Source organism: Neopelma chrysocephalum, unplaced genomic scaffold, assembly GCF_003984885.1.
Source record: "Neopelma chrysocephalum unplaced genomic scaffold, ASM398488v2 Primary Assembly neopelma1_24, whole genome shotgun sequence".
NCBI classification, from domain to species: domain Eukaryota; kingdom Metazoa; phylum Chordata; class Aves; order Passeriformes; family Pipridae; genus Neopelma; species Neopelma chrysocephalum.
Genome location: NW_020897693.1, coordinates 605,090 through 628,495, shown reverse-complemented (window position 1 = coordinate 628,495; position 23,406 = coordinate 605,090). Strand labels below are relative to the sequence as shown.

Genomic DNA, 23,406 nt, shown 5'->3' with positions numbered 1-23,406 from the left:
ACTCAGCCTCCTACGGTAATACAACTTACAGTTCCATTGTACATCCTCTGTTTTCAAGCACTTGGACTGATATTCTTGACTGATAAAATAACGGAAGGATCCTTTCTCCATGCCCCTCAGAACCCCATTACCTGTCTCTCCCACTTTGCTTGGTTTGGACATGGTGAAACACAAACATACAAGTTACACAGAAGTCCCAATGCCCCCACTTCAGCTTTTGCTACCAACGCCCTCTATACCAGCCCCAAAAATGCTACTGGATTTTGTGGCACTGATGAACATTTTTACTGGGATTTAGTAATTCAGAGTCCTGATTAGTTGAGCCAGCAGAATGCCATACTTGAACAAAGAACATCTGAGACTTTATTGCTGGATCTCACCTTCAGAAAAGACCATTTCCTGGTGCTTCTGCAGGGTGAGTATTTTCAATGCAGTTGATGCTGCATTTACAAAGAGGCAGGAAATCCTCTGTAGGTCTCTTTCAATTGCACCAGGAGAGACCCCACCTAACACATCTTTCTCCAAATAAATTTGCTATATCCCATGCATTCATTTGTATCCAAAATAATATATAAGGCTCTCAAAGCTGCAAGTTGGGTCTGCACTGTTTTCTCACCTGAGTGAAAAGCTGATTGATCAAGTGGACCAACAGACATTGGAGCTCTCGAACCAGGTGCAAAAGGTGTCTGATCATGATGTTGGGCCTGATCTGCTCCACTGGACTCAGGTATTCTCACTTTGCTGCCAATATCTGATGTAGACCTGTGCATCAGGAAAGAAAAAAATAGACACCTGAGTCATTCTGACCTACAGAAGCGATTTATAGCCACATACATGCCTATCAGCTACAGCAGGACAAGCCAGCTGGGAATGAGCTACCCAGTTTTGCTCTGGCACGACAGAAGTCTGGAGAACAGTAAGTCTGGAGAAATTTGCAGACAACTTCTTTAGCCAGGTCACTATTTTGCCAGAGCGCATTATTACCATTCTACAGAGCCTTTGCTTGCTGCTTCAAACAAATGCCTGTGAAATACAACACAAAAACCAGAGCTTTACCATAATTCACCAACCCAAGGCTGCAGGCAGCACCACATCACTACAGTATGCATGACATGGTATCATGTAGTGGGAGACTACTATGGTAAATAATGTTAGCTGCACTTGGCAAGAAGTAACATCTTTGGAAATGCTGTGTCCCGGTTGCTTCAGAGTTAAAATGCAATGGATGAACAAGAACATGCCAACGTTTAGTATGTCCATATCCTGAATATTTTGATGCGGTATAAGTATCATAAGCAGCCACTCAGAAATGTTTCCTTTGGCCTCTGCTCCACACACCTCCGCAGGCCTGTGGTGCCTCGGATTGCAGCTGGCAACAGGCAGGACCTGCCAACACAGCACTGAGGGCTAAATGAGTTCCTCCACCACAGAAGAGCAAAAATTCCTTGGAATGCATTCAATGAAGTGCCTTAGCGCGAGGAAGAGGCAAAATGCACGTGCTGAGCTGAGGCAATCAGGCTCTTGCACATATTTGGGCTCAGATATGCAGGTATGAGATATCTGAGAGCTGGGCAGATGTCCCCAGACCTGAGGGTGCTGAGAAGCACCTTGCAATTCACCCCTATCCTGTTGCAGGCCCTTACCATGCAGAAAAGCAGGAGAATGATGGTGTGAATTATCTACCACACACCCTCAATCCAATATGCCATTATGTGTGCTGAGGCAAAGCATGCTTTAAAAGAAATCACAGCCTGCATTTCCTATTATTGAAGTAGACTAGCTAATAGAAGAGAAAAATTCATTGTTATTTCTCTTTGTGTTGAAATTAAATAAACCCAACATGTTTCTAATTTCATGAATGTGTCTCTGTAAGTGCCTTTTAAGTGCCCTTCAGGGTTTGCCCCAGTTCTTATTACAACAGTGGTTTTTAAAGATCATACCTAAAATAAAAGAAAAGATAAATACCTCCTGAGAGAGGCAACAGCCACAGGACCCGTCCTGGGAGGGACAGGAGGGGGAGGAGAACCCATTACCATCTCAGGAAGCTGAGAAAATCTATAAGCCTGTAATGGAGAAAAACAAATATTTTCTGAAACACCAGTAGACCTGAGTCAAATTAAAAACCTAAAGAAAGTCAGAAATTAAATACCTATCCCATGTGCCCTTCAACAGGAAGCTAACTTTTTGTGGCATCAATAGTAATTGCATTTATTTGAGAATTTAAAGTGCTTTGGTGATTGTAGAATGTGGAAGAAAACCTGAACAAATGAATTCAGAGACAAGATGAAGTCTAATTAAAATAAAATACATTAAATACTGTCTCTGTGACATTTGTAACCTGCTGGCAAAGCAGATATGTTATGATTATGTGAGACTCAACAGCTGTTTTGGACCGCAGGAAAAAGACCTCAGTATCTTCCTCCAGGAAGAAAGTATTTTAAAGATTCAGAAAGCATCCTCAGAACAGCATGTCGTGAGGCGAAGCCGCCTGTGAGCAATCCATATTTCAACCTCTTCCTATCAGCCTTCAAGAGATGAAAAGAAAATTCTTCACAAACCCCCCAAGCTCTGTAACTTTCTAACGCAGCAACAAAGGCCTCAGACAGTTCTGAGAAGGCAGACTGATGCAGAGGAACACAGGACCAACCCACTAAGTCGCAAAATTCAGCAACTTGCCCATAATAATTCTGAGTTTCACCTCTAATAGGTGTGAGGGATGAGTAATCATGTGCATGAAACCCATGGCACTCAAGAAATGACAGGTTGGACAAAGTTTCCCATCTAAATTCTTTGTACTGCTATAGATTAGAGGCCATAATTTTGCTAAATATACTTAAAGACAAAGGAATGGTATCTCACTAGTGTTTCTTTGACACTTTTCTTCAACACATCATGGGTGAGACTTTAGTTTTCTTGGGTTTTTGGGGGTTTTTTGAGGTCTTGGGGTTTTTGTTGTTGTTTGTTTCATTGTTTGGTTGTGATTTTTTTAAATTATGCTTTTCTTGACAGTGCTTCAAAGCAATGCACAGGATTAAAGATAAAATCAGAGTAATAACAAATAACAAATTTTGGGAAGGCTGTCCACTATCAAGACATAGGCATTTTGACAAAAAAATGGAGGCCAATGGTGGGACTTTGGCCCTCTAAACAAAAGGTATCTGGTTCAGCCAGAGAAACTCCCTCCAGAAACAGCAGAGAAAGTTAAAAACACATCCCCATGGGATGACTCAGACTTTATCTCCCGCCTGTAGAAAGAGCCTACAGGATTTATATGATTAGTTCAGACTTAACACCTACATTTAGGTTTGAATTTGGCAATATAAATCCCACACTACGTATCAGAAAACACCATCTCTCAGTAATCATCTTTTAAAATTACACATTTAGATCATATTCCAATACCTTCATTCTCAAATACCTGCAAAACTGGGTTAACAAGGAGGAAAAGTAATTTATCAAACACTGACTTTTGATGTCAGTGTCTCCAAGGGAAAAGCAATACAGACCAAGCATCTTCCTCCCTCCTCTCTTTGCCACCCCTACTAAAGCAGGGTGGAAACCCTCAAAGGCATGTCTATGAAAATAATTTTTTCTTTCATGCCACCTACAAAGTCTCCTAATATTTACTTTCACCACGCTACCATGATATTTAAAGAATTTCTACATTTAGGTAGGGAAAAAAGAAAACTAAAAAGGCACTGCTACATTTCTTAGCCAGGGGTTGGAAATACTGATTTTTAAAGAAAGAACTGTAAAGAAAAAAACAAATGTTATTTGCATCAAAGAAAAACCTCAATTATATTTCTCCTAATAGTGCTGAATGTGAAATGGTCTGCAATGCCTCTTCTGCATCTCAAACGCTGGCAGTGCTCTCACAGGCTGGGCTGAACACTTCCTTCTGGCTCCACAAGCCTTTCATCCCACATCTTGCTCTCAGCATGCATTTGTACCAAGTACGAAATCCTTTTTATTCCCTCTATTTTAAAGGAACAGCACATGAGATAATGTTCCAGGGTGGAAAGTGACTCCAGACACTGTTTAGCAGGGTAGATAGAGACTCAGAGTAGATCTGGGTTTTCTCTTCTGTGTGTTAGTGGATGTGCTTTGGAATAAGGACATCATAGGAGGTATTTTAAGGGATCACAGTTCACAAATATGCTGCGACTTGAACTGAAAATTTTGGGGAAAAAAGTGAAATAGAAAATCGAAGCGTTTATTTTGCTGCTTACACAGGGGATGAACAATTTTGAGTGACTGGCAATATTTTGCTAGTGGCTGGGCAGAGAGAATCCTGTTAAAGTGAAAAATCCTGTAAAAAGATCTGCTACAGTATGCTGAGGAACAGTCAGTCCTCATGCTGAGCTTCCACAGACACCTAGATGGTTATGAGAGGAAACCCCAATAAAATTTCTAGAATTTCTCCAATAGGTTGGGGTATTAGTGTTTTCTTGCATGCAACACATAAACAGAAAAAAATGTTCAGAAGCAAAATTAAATAAAAGTTTTACGGTAGAGTCCTGTTACAGATTTAGATGAGTCCTTAGGTTCTTGGCTAACCAGCATGATTGTAGACTTAAAGTCACTTCACTGAAATTTGTACACCATTGCGAATCCAATCAGAGAGGGGGAAAAAATCCACAACCCAGCTGATTTCACAGATTTTCCTAATTTTACTCTTCAAAAAAAATCCTTTTAAAAGGATTTTTAAAAGTTTTTGCCTTTGGGGCCAGGATGATAAACCCTCTGGAAGATAAAATCCAGCCACCAGCAGACACCTGCATCACTGTCTTCTACAACCCACAAAAGTCTATTGTCCCACCTGTCAGGATGCAGGAAAGAAAAGGGACCTTAAAGATTATCCAGTTCCAACCCTCCTGCCACGGGCAGGGACACCTTCTACTAGACCAGGTTGCTCCAAGCCCTGTCCAACCCGGCCTTGAACACTTCCAGGGATGAGGCAGCCACAACTTCTTTGGTTAACCTGTGCCAGTGCCTCACCACCCTCAGACTAAAGAATTCCTTCCCTATACCTAATCTAAACCTGCCCTCTGTCAGATTAAAGCCATTCCCCCTCGTCCTACCACTCCATGCCCTTACTAAAAGTCCCTCTCCAGCTCTCACCTTTAGGTACTAGAAGGGGCTCTTAGGTCTGCCTGGAGCCTTCTCTTCTCCTGACTGAACAATCCCAGCTCTCTCAGCCTGTCTTCACAGGCCAGCACACAATAAATATAGGCTAAAGCAGAAACTTTGCAGTTTGCTTTAAGGCTACGTTCCCCTGGTTGCAATATTTAAAGACTTTTACCATCTCCAACTTACAGATTTGTCTTGGGTGAAATTATTCAATGTTGCATTTTAACTACAGAAATATCCATCTCCTTACATCTCACCATGCAAATTAAACGAGCAGTGTCTTTGTTTACTCTTTGAATGATTTCACTAATTTGGTTATTAAACTGGGCAGTGTCTTTGTTTACTCACTGAATGATTTACCTAATTTGGTTATGAAATTGCAATCCAGGAATAATACAAACTTATTGATTTGGTTTTGCTTTAATAGCTGTCCTGTTTTACACTTAGCAGCTGTTACTGAAAGTAGCTGAATTTTGGTAAAATACCTCTCTTTTCCTCTGTTAAATGAAGAGAAGCTCTGAGGACGTGGATACATTATCAGCCTGCAAGTCTTGGTCATCAGTGTCTGTTTATGGTGCCACATCTCCTTTGAGACTCAGAGCTCTGTTACTCTCACTCCTCTTTCCAGAGCACTGAAGAGGAGAGATGGAAACTGGTCCAGCCTTGTAATAAAGAGGGTTTTCTTCCCTGGCCTTAGCTCTTGGCTTGACTCAGCTGAGCCAATTTCCAAAGCAGTAATATGATCTGCCAAGATCCAAGGCTGGCTTGTGTCACACAATGAACACTATAACTCCATCCTCCAGTCACAGCATACCAGCTGGATGACAAGGACTCAGCCAAGTGTTACTCAGCATGTTTTTGGAGGCTCCAGAACAACACTAAGGCTTTGCATTTCACTAGCTGTTCTCTGCCTGGAGAAGATGTGAGCCCCATAAGAAGGAATCCTGTTTTCACAGGTCACCCAATGGGCAGTTTGGGAAACAGGCATTTCCTCACAAGAGCCACAGATAATTTAGGTGTTAATATTAGCATGTAAAAAAAACTCCCAACAAACAAACAAAAAAAACACACAGAAGGCCTCAAAAGGGAAAAGGAAAATGAAAAAGAAGATGCATGAACACTCTGGAGAGATCGACAACTGCTTGATGGTGGGACTAGCCAAAAGTTGACTGCAAGAAACCAAAGATCCGTAAAACTTGGAGGACACCTGAAGAAACACAGACCTGAGGAGGGGTTCTCGACCACTGAAAGCAGATGGCACAAAAACTCAGGGACAGAGGCCAACACTGAGATGGAGATTTGCATGCAGAATTTTGCTTTTTTGTCTCAATCTGTGTAACATTTTTGCTTGATAAAGATAGAGCATATCTGTGCTAGAAATCTTATGCAGCACTTGGATCACCTATGATATGCCTTCGCATTAGGTTTTATAAAACCTAAAGGTGTATTCAAGTTACTGGAAAGTTTGTGGGATCTTGTAAAAAGTTTAGTCTAGTGTAACTGGGCTGTGAGGAGCCAGATCTCAGAAGGGAGTGACACACTGAAGACTTTTATATTTGCCTTGTATCTAAAGACTCAACAGTAAAGCCAATGTCTGAATTTGTTCTGTATAAACAGGCAAAATGTTCTTGAATCCATATTTCAAATTATAACAGCATTGTTAATGTTGACTTTTAATTGCCGCTAAGAACTGAAGTTTAAGAAAGGGCAAAAATAAATAATTCTTGGTTTGCAGAGGTAACAACATCTCAGTGCACAGGTACCTCTCATCCCCAAAGCTGTCAGAGGCTGCTCACTCACCCCTCAGCTCACTGAGCCTGGACACCTTCTCCACACGTTGTTCAACCCACTCCCACACACTCCCCATCACAGCATCTCCCCCAGAGCTGCTGAGGAGAGGTATCCCAGACAGGCAATCAGTCACTAAGGTGCTAAGATGTAATTCTTCTTCCATGTTTTTCCTACCCACAGGTCACTTCCCATGCACGTCTTGGCTGGATATTTTCAATTACAATCCTCCATCCCCGTTTGAGAACAAACCAGAAAATGCTGGGTGCTCCTGAAACTGATATGCAGAGAACTATGAATTGCCAGCCCTCATCCAAAGTCCAGCAGCCTGTGCCTCTCCTAATCTGTGGTGATAATTATCTTCAGGGAATTTAACACTCTCTTGAGAATGCCAGAAAGATAAGCAAATGCATAAAGGTCCCAAACATGCAGACAATTTAGGGTAGTAATAAGTCTTAGAAAGAAAACAGTGAATCATTCACCAAAAAAAAGTATGTCTATTACATTTTTTTAAAAACCTCTCACCATATATTTTTAATTTCATTTTATGAAGATTCTTTTGAAGTGTCGAAGTAATTTGACTCCCCATTAGCTGTCTCTTGAGCTCTTAATTGAATTCTAACCATAAAATATGATTATATGCTGTATGAAGTTCCTCGGACCAATTTCAGAATGCCAGAAATAACCTTTAGCATGATTTAAATAGCACTGGCCTGAACCTTTGGAGGCAGTGCCACTGGCTTTCAAGTATGTTCAGAATAGTTCAGAGGCAGCATCCTTTAATGTATTTTTTATTGTCATGGAAGGAAGCCATGGTAATGGTTATTTTGAAGCAAGGACATTTTTCTGCATTATCCTCTTATTCTAGCCAGAGTAAGAGACTCAGTTTGAAATGCAATCTTTAAAAAAAAAACAATTCTGACAAAAAAAAGTGCACCTTAAAATGGACAATTTTCAGACTAATATTGTTAGTTGAGCTATTTCTCATCTGAAAGCAATCATCTCTGGTTTAGATTTGTACCTGATATATAAGAAAATATGTTGCTGAGTTTCACAATACCATATGTAGTGAAACTACCAGGGGTAGTTTCACAAGCCATGAGCATGCACAGTGCTACTATGACTGCTGCCTAGGCACCTATAAAATTCCATTAACAATTTCCACCCACAGACTGAAGTTCTTAATTCATTTATTACTTCAGAGAGGTAAGGACATGTTAGCTGCAATTTGAGGCTAGAAAATTAAGGATAAAGAGCGACTAGCTGCAATTTGAGGCTAGAAAACGAAGGATAAAGAGTGACTTATAAGGTCAACCAAGAAACCCATGGAATTAAATCTTCCTTAGAGTCCCAAGCCAATAGCTGTAACTGCAAGACTGTCAGTAACAGCCCACATTTCAGGTCACTCTATTACACTTGCTTCACTCTCTTGCAATGATGCTCTTCAGTGATGGACCTCTCCAGTGATGCAGAACTGTTGATGTTTCACACCCAGCTGCTGACATTTGTTCTGTGAAACCACATTGTTTCCTAATGTGCATTCAGTGAGAGACATGCAAATAAGTTTTTGATCTGTTGAACAGCCTGGAGCTTAGTGCAGCCTATTCTCCCAAGTACACTTTAGTCAAGACAACCTTGCTGCTAAAACAGATACCGAGACTTTATGGTGTTACTTGTGTGGCTGCAAGAGACGTGTCTGGGTAAGCATGTGCACATGTGCCCCACTACTCATAGTTATGAGCAGATCTGGTTTTAAGCATGTAAAATGGGACTACTTTAAAAAAAAAAAAAGCGTCTCAGAGCAGAAATACCTTTAGGATTATTACGGTAAGAAGCTTCACTTACTGGTCTTGGTAAGCTGTACTGATACATTTCTGGTCTGTACGTGGGTACCCACTGTACCCCCGCTCTAGGCCGGGTCATGGTGCCCGGCGCGCTGGTCACAACCTCCGAGTAGGGCAGGTGTGGAGCCGAGCCGTACGAGTCCTGCCTGCTCTGGCCCCCGTGGCCTGCAGAGGCCAGGCTGAAGGCCTCCTCCAAGAGCATGTGCATCTGCTGCCGAACCTCGTCAATGGAGGGCTGAGAACTTAAAGTCGAGGTCTCCGAGTGGCCTTTGGCCTGACGGGACCTGCTGTAATTCCGAGGCTCGTTGACACGGTCAACATTTGTCTCTTCTATAATTTCGGGCTCGGTCTGTTGGGGGGAATAAAAGCACGCATATGTAGAAAGCTTTACAAGACAGTATTTGTGCTGCTTCACAAAACATTCTCAAGCACAGATGTAACACACAAAAAGTCAGGAATTGTGACAATGGACACGCACGACAAATATTGGAAAGGAGTGATATGATGCAGGGGAGTATAATAGCCTTTTATATCCTACATTGTTTGCTGGGAATACTAGCAGGGACACTCTGTAGCAGATTAAATTGTCAATTACTCACTTAAAAACAATTAGAATTAATGTTTAAATTCTTTTCTTAGCTGTAGTATCAATGGGAGCACAACTGTGCCAGGAAGAGTATGGTTCCCTAAATAGTACCATCACTATGAAGGACCCCTTACAAAGGGACTGCTTATTGCAGCTACAGAGACTGAAATTTCTTTGTTCATTCTCTCACATTAAGATTTCAGAAGAATTAAGGTTTAGCAGTTTTCCTGAGCTTTCTAACCCAGCGAGGCCCACCAACAATGAACCACCACAAACGAGGTCCTGTGCCCTGCAGAGGATACCCTGACCCAGCTCGGTCGTCTCACCCAGCCACCAAACAGGAGTTACATAGATATTTATGCAAAATTAACGTGGGAACAGTGAATGAAGCACATACTCTAATGAGCAGATAGTACTTGGGCAGCTTAACTTGAAGGGTTACTCCTGGAGTAATTCCTTCTGTACAGAAAAGTACAAACATAAATCACCTCCCTGATTTTTTTTGCCTGTAACTCCATGACAGAAAAGAATCATCATACTGCAAGAACTTGACAGTGAAATACCGCACTCCATTTATATTTTCTAAGATTAGTTTCACAGCCCATAGTTTTAAAAACATGTATTTTAAACTGGCAACCTAAACCAGCAACCGATTCCTTATGGATCTTTAAATATCTGTAGGATTATCCTAGCATCATTTAGGATACTAGGATAACTGGAATGAACAATAGGATATGTACTGTCTTCTAAATATAGTATGAGGTTAGAACTGTGCTAGCGTTTAAAATAGACACAAACAAAAGAATACAACAGGATGTTCTTACTAAAAATCCCAGCCCTATCCCGATGGTTTGAGTCTTCTGTAACTCCTAGTGTGGCATTTTTTTTTCCCTCTAATCATGCTTTTCTACGTCTGAGTAGATAAGCAACTGTGCCCCCAACCTTTTGCAAGCTACAGGAGAATCATCATACATATTTTTCCTTTTCTGAGGAAAATATCAAACTGACTTTCTTCTGTTATTGTCCACTCAGATAAGAGTTACATTGCCAGTCTAAAAAGTGATAATAAATTTAAGTAAAAAATTCATTTGTTTTCTCTGTTTTAAGTATATATTTTGTATTTAATGAAAATTCAGCAGCAAATGAAAGAAGAAAAATTAGAAAAACAGTGAATCATTTGCATATCAGAATTCAAACATAGTTTATATAGTTATGTTCATACAATGTATATTATCAAAATTCAAAACTACAAACCCAACTTCAGGCTTCCTAAGTGATACACAGGTCAGACTGGGACAGGGAGAACGTAACTGCACAAAGTGAATGAAAAAACTTTGTAGGAAATTTTCAACTAAGTAATTTCCCCAAATTTTCTTCCTGCATTTTGATTCTACTGTTGTTTTTGTTGTTACAGTAAATAAAAATCAGGTACATTTTAGAAGCCAGACTATAAAATGCAATGGTAGTTTGTATAAGTGCAGCCAAAGAGCCTCTAAAATCACCCTGTCTCAACTGGGTGATTAATAACCATGGTACTTCTATTTCCTCATGCCTGTAAAAATGTCAGTGAGTGGAACCCCACAAGAGACCTATTAGTACCCAGTGATGAAATAAATCAGGTTTTCTAATGGTGAAGCCATTAGACCTCAACAGAATGTCTACAATATACTGTACGAATAAAAGATGCATCTTAGCAGTCAACACTGAGTCGGTTTTGACTGATCAACATAAAAGCTGACATGAAGATTTTGGAGGAGAGTGGTGATCATTCCTTTTCCTCCAGTTTTAAAATATGTTTCAATTCATCCTGACACTTTCTGATAGATGCCATTTGCTTTCCTATTTACTGAAACATATATGCCATCATTTTTGCTAATGCAACCATTACAAAAAATCAAGATATTGTTCATACACAGTGACTGTATAATAGAAGGGACTAGAGCTACATGAAGAAGGAAAAAAAAATCCTGTACTGAGACAGACTCTATACACTTACATAATTCTGCTGCTGCAACTATATTAGAAAAATTCCTTAGGTGAACATTAATCCATGAGCTTTATGAGGCATTGCATTAATTTAGCTATGTCAACAAAATTATGCTAGTGAATTCTCTTCTATGTAGGTCTCTTGGATATGTATAATGGGGTCATTTTCTTCCTTTTACAGCAAAACCAGCCTAAATATTTTCTGCTAAGGTATACAGCAGTCTAGAGGTTCTAGAATCTTTCCTTATGGCATTTGCTCTACTCATGTTGAAAATAATGAACATGTTAATAAAGTCTTCTTAATCTAATTCCTAGGTGAAGGTGATGATAGCAAACCCTGTTGGGATTCTTTAAAATTGAAAGATAGATACTGTTCAATAATAATTCATTTATAAAAGACACTATAAAGGCAAATAATATACTGAAAACATGAAACAGCAGAATGTACATCCCAAAATAATACAAAAAGCTACATATTCCATATGGACATAGAATAATATATCTTTATGTTCATATTCTTAGCAATTTTCAGCTCTGAGAAACAACCATGATTCAGAGATATATCATGAAAAAAATTATAAAGAATGAAGTATTCTTAGAAAAGTATGAATGAAATATTTTTGAAAACCATAATAGAAATATTATTGAGGGGGAACCCTATGGTTGTACATACAAGTCTAGCAATTCTTAAGGAGTTTTCTTAAAGAATCTGGGCGATCCTAATCTCTTTTCTTCAAAAAAAATTATCACTGTTGAGAAGATAAACTTCAACATACACAACAACATGGGTGTACTGGTAACAGCTCAAAAAAATCCATTTCTTAATCTGGAAAAAAAATCTCAGGACACAAAGACAATATGAGCGATTTGATTCATAAATTTAATTATTTGGAACTGCCTATAAAATGCAAATTTCACTGTTCTTTGGCAGGACTTGCTGCTAAATAACGTGTGCAAGAAGATATTAGAAGAGTCTGAGAAGGCTGGAACCTTCAAAAGGACAAACTGGATGTCAAAAAACGGTACCAGGTGTTACTATATTCAAACCAGAGCCCTTCCTCACCCATTTTCAGAGGTCAGATTTACAGAGGTGTTTAGCTGCACCACTGGTGAGATCCATATGAATTCCATGCATAAATACAGCTCTAAGTACCCACCCATGGGTATCCTGGGAGACGAAGCCCGTCAGACACTCGGCAGAGCTCTGAGGAACCTCAAACGGGAGCGAGGGAAACCAGCCCACGCTGCAGGCTGAGGCTTGGGAACTAAATTTCAATATCCTGTCCCATTTTCCCTGTGGCATTTTTTCTGCTTTCAGACAGGAAATACATTCCAAGTTAGGAGAGGTGCACTGCAGTGAATCTGCAGTGCATTGGGCAAAAGGATTTTATGTAACATATCAGTTAAACAGACTGTGCCAGGGGCAGGTCGCCCAAATGCAGCACTGAAAGAGAGGCAAAAGCAAATTTATTTGTGATGTGCACAGATGTCAGAGTTTGTAATTACTTGCAGGACGCTTTGGAATCTGCATAAACTCATTAATCCACTTCCAAAGTTTTTAACAAATTTTCTTTAAAATACATTTTACATATAGTATACATAATATACTAAAATATATTATTAAAATCTGCTGCCGTGGCCCCTCTCAGAATGTTTTCAACACTGATTTCAGGAAAACATCCCCTGTGAAAAACTAGCTTTTGCTAGCTTAGTATTCTAATCCCTCAGAGAGCAGTGAACCAGTCATCCCACGTACATGGCCCAACATGACTCCTGCTGTCTGATGGGAAGTGCCCAAATGCAGAAAATCATTTAAGAAATCTGACAACCACTACATGCCCCGAAGAATTCTCTAAAAGATTTAAACTTCCCTAAACATATCCCCTGACCTTGGCACTTTACTTCACCTTGCTAAAAACACTCTCCTGGCAGCCGGGGGGGTTGACAATGAAGCCCCACACAAAATGTTTGTCATCTACAGAGTTCAGAGGATGAACAACCACAGGTGAACTTCCCGGCTTTCCAGAATGGGTTAAGCTTTCTCTGGGGACTGGTCTTCAGGGCTGGCTGAGCTACAGCAGTTCGTACACGTGATGAAGGATCAAAAAGTTCTACATTACCCCAGCGTGGGGCCTATTTTTGTCCTCATTCTGGGTGCACACAATGCCAAGTTGTACCCAGTGTATGTTGAGACTGCACAAGACAACTCATCTGCCTCGTGCTGGCTGTATGAGCTCCTTGGACCATAAAGCTGCATCTCCTCTGGCTGGGTTTGACATTTACCTACGCAAAACTCTCCCAGTTCTGAGGTAGCAAGAGGACAATATCTGTCCCTAAGGGATTTCCACAAAACACTGACATCAGGACTGAGGTGAAATTCCCAGAAGTTGGTTGTTCATTCTTCTGAATCAAGAGAGCAGCTTCAGGCTGTTCAGAACAAACAGGGGATTTTAATTGCCATGAAAAAAGCTCAGTCATGTGAGTGGCTGCACACTTAGAAGAACTATCTAAATTCAAAACACAACATTTTGGCAAATAATGAGTTTCAGGGCAAATGTTTTGCTTGCATTTCAGACTGTAAAATGATGTGCAGTGATAAAACACACGAAAGAGTCTGTGCTTTGAACATCCTGAGCTATTTTTCAGGTTGCTGAGTGCACATAAAGTCCTCTAACACTAAATATCCCGTGACAATCTGTTTCGTGGCTTATCAATAGTTTCCTGGGTTTAGGAGTAAGTTAAGACTTTGCAGAGAAAATTTCACTGCCTATATCCAATAAACTTACATCATATCCACTGTTACGGATTCCACGCCTAGGCCTTTCTCGGGTCACGAGAAGATCCATCTCAGTTTCTCCTGGGCTAGGACTGTTCAGAGACTGCCTGCTCCTGTACACCGAGTTCTTCAGTGGCTGCCTAGAAAACATGGAATGAGAAAACAGTAAAATAAAAAGAAAAAAATACGACAGGCAGCAGTTTTTAATACTTACCTTTATTCTAAAATAAAGAGGTTCACAAAAATGCCACTTTATTATAGGATAGTTGTTCTATATGAAGTGCTAGAAATCAGTAACGTTATTAAGAGATGATTACATTTTTTTTCTGCTAAGAAAATAAAGTTATGTAAAAGACACGGACATTGTATGTGGGAGCTTATCAGAAGAAATATGTCCCAAAAAGATATCAGGTCCCTTTTAACCTCAGCTGATACGATTCAAATTCATTAAAAAAATTATCAAAAAGAACAGGACCTCCCACAGACACAGACGGGGAGCAGAGATTTGGTTGCTGATCCTGAGCAATGAGAGAGAAGCAGAATAACGCTCCACTGAAACAAACACCCAGCAAAGTGAACGGGAAGAGAAACAGGAGTGGGAGGAAACTGCTTGCAAGATGGTGTTTTTAAATATCCAGTTTGGTGACTGGTCACAACTTCCTCAGAGAGCTGTGCTCCCTGGGATTCAACTGCTCTCAGCACAGCTCTGAGCAGCACTGGGGCGAAGCACTGCTCATCCCTAGGCACTGAGCTTTCAGCACTGTGTGCTCAGGAGCAAGGGGAAGCAAAGGCAAGAGAAAGGCAGCATGTAACTGAATACCCAAAACACCCTGTAATCTTTCCAGCACAACCATTTCTGCCCTTGTTACAAAATCAAATATAGCATCCCTCTGTGAAATACTGAACATATCTGTACATATCTTCAGGAGTGTTTGCCAAATAGTGATACAGGATCTTTATCAAACTGTGTCTTTTAAGAGGGCTACTTCTAAACCAGAAGAATTTAGGAGTTGTTTTCATACTGTATCTGTCCATTAGTCATTTTCTTTGCACACCCCAGAGAGCCACTGGTCCCATTGTAGATCAGTAACAGATGAAATAATGGCATGCCCGCCTCATTTATTAACACAGTTAGAGCCTGATACAAAGTTATCTTTGTCTAGCCATGCTATTTTTCTGCTTTGTGCAATTACTCCATTCACAATATTACAATTAGATCAGGTCATCTAATGTGTCTCTGTGCTGCTTACACAGGGGACCTGGCAACATTCATAGAGAAGACAAGTCACACTGCTATGTCTGAATTCACACCTTCAGTCACTGCATGGTTTAATGAATCCAGAGCCATCAATGGAATGATGGACAAGATGGTCCAAATGAATTCACTGATAAATAATTCTTCAGATATTCCAGATTTGGTTAGCAGCACTTTTTGCCTTGACAGATTAGAGCAGGAGAAATTGTTTTGCAGAAATCCAGAAAGTGGGACATTTACATGATCAGACAGGATAAAAGGTAGGACAAAGAAATATCAATTTCACACCTGATTAAACAAATTACTCAGTCATGTACTTAGTTTAAAAGCAAGTTTCAGAAACTTCTGTGTGTGACCTCTGATCACAAATCACCATGCTCATGTTTGAAAGTCCCAAATGCACTGCCAAAGCAGAAGACAAGCAGAGCTTTTGAAATAAGCTTCCCCTACAAAAATAATATTGAATAAACTCAAGTTCCTTCTCTTGTTTCTTCCCATATAGTCTTCCTCTGACTATGATGTCGATATTACCAGAAAACAAGGAGAACTAGGTTATGTAAAGGCTAATCAGATCTGACAATTCTTATCTTCCTACATTAAAGGTCTCTAAAATTTCATATGTTTTACAGTAGGTTCATAAATACTTAGTTGAGGCAGTTGTCATATATTTTCCAAGGGATTCAAATATACAGCTCTGTAATACATGCAGATTCTTGACCTGATTACAAACTATTAAAGAAAATCCAAGAATAGTTCATATCACACTAGGCTCTTAAAAAGTACCTTGAGATTGCCAATTACCTCATTTAAGAGAGTTTTACTAATGAGAAAGGAGGTATGAATGGTAACAACTGGCATTCAAATGGGTTAGCAAGTGCCTTCTGGGAATACAACTGGAATGTTTTAAAACATGAGTTTTATGGTACGGAAGACTGAAGAGCACAAAGCTGTTTGTTCTGGAAAAATCAAATCATTTAGCAACAATGTATTGTAAATCACTTTTAAATACAATTTAAAAATCATCCAAAACACAAAGGTAATCTTGAGTAATCAACTGCTTCTCTATTTCCTGATATATTTTGGAAATGCTGTAATAATGTGATTTAATTTACACAAAGATATACAAAACAGAAAAGAGTGGAATAAACCTTTTTCCTAAAAACTCAACTTACCTTTTAGTGATATCATTTTCAAAAAATGCAATTTTTCAGATTTTAATTGCTACAATTAATGACATAAACAATAATTCAAAGCAGAAAAAGTTTGAAATAATTTTTTTCAATTGTGCGCTTAGCTGCTTGCTTTTAAAGCAATTTTACTTCATTACAGAAATACAATTGTATTGACTCATTTATCAATAACCAAACCCCATGCTACCCTGTAGTATTATTCAAGGTTTTCCTCCAGCAGTGTGCCATTTTAGCCATCTTATTTTTGTTAGAAAACTAGGGATAAATAATTGCCATGTGTGCTGCAGCATTATCGAGTTCACTTCCAGGTCCCGGTATGAAAATTTTAGCACAGATTTTGGAGTTGCTTTCTTGTAAACATCTGCAACATCTGTGAAGTTCATTACGTGTTCTGTGTCTTTACAGAAAGTGCATCAGAAATGGTTTTCTCCTCCCACATAAGGATATAGGCTATACATTTAACAAGTAAATGCAGCAGCCAGCCTTTCATGGTTCAGCTACACGCTGAAATCGTTCCTCCACTGCAGTTCACCTGCCTCCAAGCAGTTTATATCATGCCTGTGATCCCTATCTCAAATAGACTGTGACATGTTTACACAACACACGAGATAACAAGCGGGAAAAAATGTATTCTGGGATCTTTCGTTACACTGGCACATGAGCAAACAAACATCAGTATATTTAACAAAAAGCAGATGGCTAGTATTAAAGCTTCAGTGTAACGCTTGAAACATTTCCTATGTGGCATGTGACACATAAACATCCAAAGCAATGCCTCAATCCGCCACTGTATGTACAGCACATAGTCACATGGATGTGTTAAAGAAACTTTCCAGCCACCTGCACTAAATATATTCCTCAACAAATAATCCCAGTGTTCCATCTGTACCTTCTGGACAGAGCGTCCAGAGCAGGACTGCCCTGTAATGAGGGTTCAGTTTCTTACTTTTTCAGTGCACAATAAATTGGAAAACTGCACAAGGAAATGATGCCCCGGGTCCTCCACCAAGAACATAACAGGTGAGTCAGCATCTTTTTTCTTCACTGACCAGTGCAACGGTGGGAAACAGCCCACCAAGGGCAGTATCCCTCAGTTATTTAACTGCAGACCTATAGAAATTCATCTGATCACAGATTCTGCCCATATTCTGAGCCAACACTACTTTCTTAATTCCCACTACAGCCCTTTTATCTCTGTGCCCCAAGGGTAATCGCTGAAGTTGCACTGTGTGCAACATCTGTGTCACTACTGATGCTTTGACTCAGTTGATTTATGTTCATTGGAAAATTTTGGTCTCAGCTTTCCAGGAGATGGGATACAAGACTGCACCTCCAGGCATGAGGGCCACCTCTGGAGGAAATGTACTTCAGTATCCCTTTTTTCTCTCATGGATCAACTGCTGCTTGTCCCTGATTACAGTAAGAACCAGAGCCCTCCTGGTATGAGGTGCAATGGTGAACACACTCTTTTATAATCCTTCACACTGCCGCCACACCTGAGGAAGAGGAATCTGTGCTGTTCCTGGGGTAGGACTGGTGTGATCTCCTCGTTACAATACATCAGTTTGTGTTTCAGAGAGCACCAGCAACAGAGAGCAGGTCCACCCACCTGCCTCAGGAGGCTCAGTCAGAGTCAGCATGTGCACTCCCCCCTCATTTCTAAAATGGGGAGATGAATACTACTGGTGTGCCATCCTCACGAGACAGTGAAGTGTTAATCAAACATTAGTACTGTTATACAATATGCCAGCCTCACATCACAGATGAGCACATTATGAATTTCTCTGTTACGGGCAGAGGAAGATCACCAATAACAGGTACACACAACACCTTACAGATACTATCCCCGCAGGATGTTCTGAAATACATGGACAATGTACTAGTTCTGTTATCTCATGCCTACTGCAATACTTAGATAAAAATAATGACAAAATAATAACACCACTCAACTTTGGAAAGGAACAAATTCAGATGCTAACTTCCAGCCTAAAATGTACTCTTAGTATTACCAAACACATTGCTACCACTTTTTCTGTTTACCTTTGAAAATGACTCAGAAGAACTTGCAACAGTCCCTCCCCTTACTTTTTTTTATCTTTCCATTTGTTTGGGTTTTAACTACATTGCAGTTTTACCAGAGGACTTGCTTTCCATGGGTTATATGAATTTTCTTTCTAATGCAGGAGGGACCAGTGACCACACAACAAACAGCTGGCTCATTAACAATGGCCCCTCTGAATCCTTGGGCATCACCCTTCCTACCAGAGGAAGAAACTGCAGATAAAAAGTCTCACCTGTTCTTAGGCTCAGCAAATGGAGACGAGACATCTGCATCTGGATCCAAAATGTGGTCAAGCTCTTTCTGGTTTTTTTCGTACATCCTTTTTCTGTCTGTCAGCCCCTTGTTGTTATCAACCTGCGGGAAATCATAGTAGCCCTTCCTCTTGGCTTTCAAGCGCAGCTTGTTGCGGTAATGTTCTATATCGGACTTCTGCTTCAAAGCCTTGTTCACCTAAAAGGCAAGAAGGTGTTTGAAGGATGGTGGTGGGCTGGCTACTTCCAAACGATATTGTCAGAGTGTGTTTGATGCTCTGCGTGTGTCATCTCTCAGAGCGCGTTTTGTACCACACCGTGCCATCTGTAAGCAGCGAGGAACTGCAAGTGAACAGAGTCGCTGCATTTTTATGGCTTGGCAGATGGTTAAATAATTTTAGCCTAAAACCCGTGTACCGTTACAACAGTGACTCAGATACACCCACTGAAGAAAAACACTGATGATGTCAGCCAGTTGGTGTGACCCAACACCCTGCTTGCTTTTGGGCACCGCGGGCAGAACTCACCGAGGAAAACTCTTCTGGGGTCCCATAAGTACATATCTGTTATGGGCCCCTCTCAGAGAGGATCCTTAAAAAAAGGTGTTTGGTCTGACCTGGTCCAGCTCAGTCATGGTTGCTCCTAAGTATTGAGAAAATTTCTCTCCTGCTTCAAATTGGCGGTTACTTGGAAATCAGGAATTTACTTGGGCTTTGTGCTTCCAGTGTCAAATTCTGCAGTCTTCTCACAAATTACAGGAAGTATATGAGCAAAGGAAAACACAGCAACAGGAGTGTCATCCTGTTGCTTTACAGAAAATAGATGCTGAAGTCTAAATAAGCCTTTCTCTAAGTTTGGAGGCTGCATGGCACGTCAGGATTCAAAACACAAGTATGAAACAGAGCACAACAGACTGCTGGAATCCAGGCCCACATAGGAAGCCTGATGTCTTTTACTGTGCCTCTGGCAACAGCCTTCCCTGTTGCTTTTAAACAGGGTCAGGGAGATTCTGGCAGATCTTTAAAGGACTGCTGCAGTGTGAGTTTGCAAACAAGGCACCTCTCTTGCTTGTTCCCATCGTGTTTAACAACTAGATAAAAGCCTCAATCCTTTGTAAATGGACCAGTCTTGATTAAATGTACATCAAAACATGAATATAAGTGTCAAAGTCAAAGCATGTTTTTTGGCCAGCATCTGGATCAGACATTTGCACCATCCCACCCTTTTTCACAGTAAACAACTGCACTCTCTGCGTGCAGGCTGGAGTGCAGACTGAGCAAGGCCACAGTCCCATTGCATCCCTTCTTGCTGTGAATGAGAGGTATGGAAAGATCAGCCTGGCACTCACATGATCCATACACATTTCCATGCTCAGTCACAGAATTCATGTAGACAAAGATGTCATTCTGCTTTCTGCCTTCATTACTCTTTCTTTTCTAATTCATATGATAGGAGAGAAGGACATGGGGAAAATTGCCTCTTCCAAGGCTGCAGGCACTCACAGGTGTATGTGAAAGAGCAGGTCTTAAATTCTCAGATTTCTCAGTGCTAATGGACCTTTATATAGCATCAGGGTGAAAAGCTCCTACCAGTCCTCAACCCTAACAGGCTTAAGATTGTTCCACTTGTGGCTGTAGCCAAGGAAACAGCTGGAGACATTATCAGACGGTCCTTACCTCTCCATTAATGACGGCAGATTCCTGGCTCCTCTCTGATGCAGCATGAACAGCAGGCAGGGCCACAGGTTTGATGGCTATGAGCTGTACTGATCCAGAAGAGGTGTCGAAGGGGTCAATGGTGGATTTGGCAATGTTATCAAAGAGAATGCCTCCTTCCTCTTCATCACTCATGGGCACTAAAGCACATCAAACATATTCAGCACAAAGACACAAATAGTTTTGCTGCATGTTCAAGGTGAAATTCAGGAAGTACATGCTTTAGATTTATGATGTTCTCACTGCATTCAAGGTGCAGACCTGGGAGACCCCTACACTGGATAAAACATCCCATTAGATCACAGAAACCATTAGGTATTCAAAGGATTATCTGTCACTTCCCCAAGGAAGGTTGATTTCCAATCTGCACTAGTAAGATGGGAAAAAAGAAGAAGAATAAAACAGAAAATTGTATGAAAATGACAATGAAAGTTAAAGTACATGTTTTCCTAGATTTCACATGGAAACACACATACACACAAATCGTCACATGCCAAATCATCAGCAGTTACACCTGATCTAACCCGAGAGCAGATTTTTTTTCCTGTCTTATACTTCAAGAGCATACTCAAAATTTGCTGAAATAAGTAGCTTTATTTGTCAAAAGTTATTAATGCTAAAAATGCCATCTATGAAAATAAAAGCATTATTGCTGTGTATTATGAATGCCCTTAAGAAACTGATGGCATCCAATTTTCTGTTAATTTTTGCTTTGCAAGGCAGCACCTCAGGTGTCTGTAAAGTTAAACTGCTAAAATTTCTTAAGAGGCAGAAAGAGGCTTCTGTCAATCTTTAAAATTAAATGGCATGGCAAAGCATCTTTAGTTTTGGGTTTCTACATAAATGGATAATTCTTTCACATGCAATTGGGCCCCTTCTCCTCAAACTTTTTTTTATAAACCTCCATCACCTCATCAGTTGTTGAATCTGAAACCTCTTATCCTCATTTTGGAATGAAAGACTGACACCAAAGCAAGAGCACAAATTCTACAAAGAGATCCTTGCAAACATTTTTGAATAATTAGGCTATTAGAGGGAAGAATGTTTGCTCCATCTCCTAACTGACAGGAGCAGAGATCCTCTGCTAAAGAACAAAGTGGTCTGCTCTAAATTTATTTCCTCTGAAAATACACTCTGGTTTAATATTTAATCACTGCACAAATTACAATGGACTTGTATAAACTCAGTGGTTTAGACAGCCAATAATTTTGTAAGAAAATATTTGACAGCAGTAACATAAAATATGAACCCGCTGAGTAAGCTCATTATCCTTCTGTCTGTGCTCATAGTGGACTGGAGTTGGCACCACTTGAGCTTTTGAGTAATATATGGGTTAAATCATTCTGTCATTAAATATTGTCCCTCCAGCTCCACGGAACTGTCCAAACAGGACAGAGTCTTTAGTGGGTCTGAAATCCCCTTGTCCCTCCTGGGGTTGTTCAAACACTCCAAAGCTGTGTGCTCAGCAGAGCGAGCGGATCACAGGCAGTGGAAATAACTGCCAGACTCCCCCCGACCACCACACCCTCCAGGACATCACACCAGCAGAACCAGGTAACAAAGAGATCCTTGCCTGTCACAGACCACAGTGAACTGGAAGGTATCCACATGACAATGAGCATGGATGCTCTTCCCAGGGGGAATTTTCAACCAGTTCTCATGAAGTCACCACATGCAGTTCTGGAAGTTGGGTCTTGTGCATAATTCATTGCTGAAGCCTCCACACCACCCTAACAGGGCACCCCCATGGTGACATGACTGTCTCCAAGAGAGAAAAAGTTTGTCTCAACTGTATTTTTTACCAACAAAGATGGTCTCTCTTCATGATTACAGCTCAGGTGAGCCTGGATAGCAACTGATCAGCAATCCAAGTACGATGAAATTGTGGAATCCCTTCTCTTTGGCTGCCTCTCTTGGCATTTGCCTGAGCCAGGCATGCCCAAAATCCCTGGCTAAGCATCAGCTTGAAAAACATGATTCCAAACATCCTCTGCATACCCTACTTAGGCAAAAAGCACACCAAGAAGCACAGCTGTGTTCCCACCCCAGTGTGTCAGGAGGGCTGCACTTGCTGAGACCTCAGCAGTGATGCCCAGCACCCACAGAGAGCAAGACTAGCTACAGGTGCACTGGTTATCTCCTCAGTCCTCATTTCAGGATCAGAAACCAAGAGTCTTGCTTAATGAAACAGAATTCGTCTGGTTCAAAGATTCATCAAAAAAAAGAAAAATTAAGGGTAAAAAGAATCAAATCACAGACAATATCAGCCTCTGACGTGGAACACTAACACCACAGAGCACCCTCTGTATCATCATGAGCACATCTCCTACACCTATTGCAGTGCTATTGGCATGGAAATGAAAGCCAAACGGGAGTAGAAATTAAAATTCTACTCCACCTAAGCTTAGCATTTGTTCATTTATTGGCATTTATAATATAAAAGCAGTCTTTTTTCCCATTGCCCTTTTTTTCCCCACCAGTAAGTGATAAAGAGCATGTGATCTGCAGTTACTGGCACACTGCTGTAGTCTGTAGTGGCAGTGAACCATAGCAAGTACTCTGGGAATCTTATTATTTTCTCCTATCCAGCTCTTCCTGAGAGAATTTACAGCAAGTATTTATAACATGATTGAATCACAACCACCTCCAAACTTTGAAAAACAAACCAAAGGGAATTCAGAGAAAAGGGAGAGTCCTGGTGTGTGTTTCTGCTGTGTATCCCTGCCCTGGGCCAGTCCACCCATCCCAACTGGGCAAGCAACTGCCCAGGATGGGAAACTCCAGAAAACTGCCCAGATATTCTTTATAGTCACTCACAATGAG

At 40.6% G+C, this 23,406-nt stretch overlaps 1 protein-coding gene across 1 annotated transcript in view; it reads right to left on the bottom strand.

Annotated features, from left to right (window-relative positions):
* The window catches only part of KIAA1549L (KIAA1549 like), a 135,665-nt gene that overhangs the window by 15,334 nt on the left and 96,925 nt on the right, over positions 1 to 23,406 (bottom strand). The window contains exons 14-19 of the mRNA XM_027699268.1: positions 20,545 to 20,723; positions 18,850 to 19,067; positions 14,121 to 14,250; positions 8,764 to 9,111; positions 1,966 to 2,063; positions 617 to 762 (exon numbers count right to left, since the gene is read on the bottom strand). Coding sequence (XP_027555069.1) covers positions 617 to 762; positions 1,966 to 2,063; positions 8,764 to 9,111; positions 14,121 to 14,250; positions 18,850 to 19,067; positions 20,545 to 20,723 — 1,119 coding nt within the window. The remainder of the gene's footprint in view (positions 1 to 616; positions 763 to 1,965; positions 2,064 to 8,763; positions 9,112 to 14,120; positions 14,251 to 18,849; positions 19,068 to 20,544; positions 20,724 to 23,406) is intronic.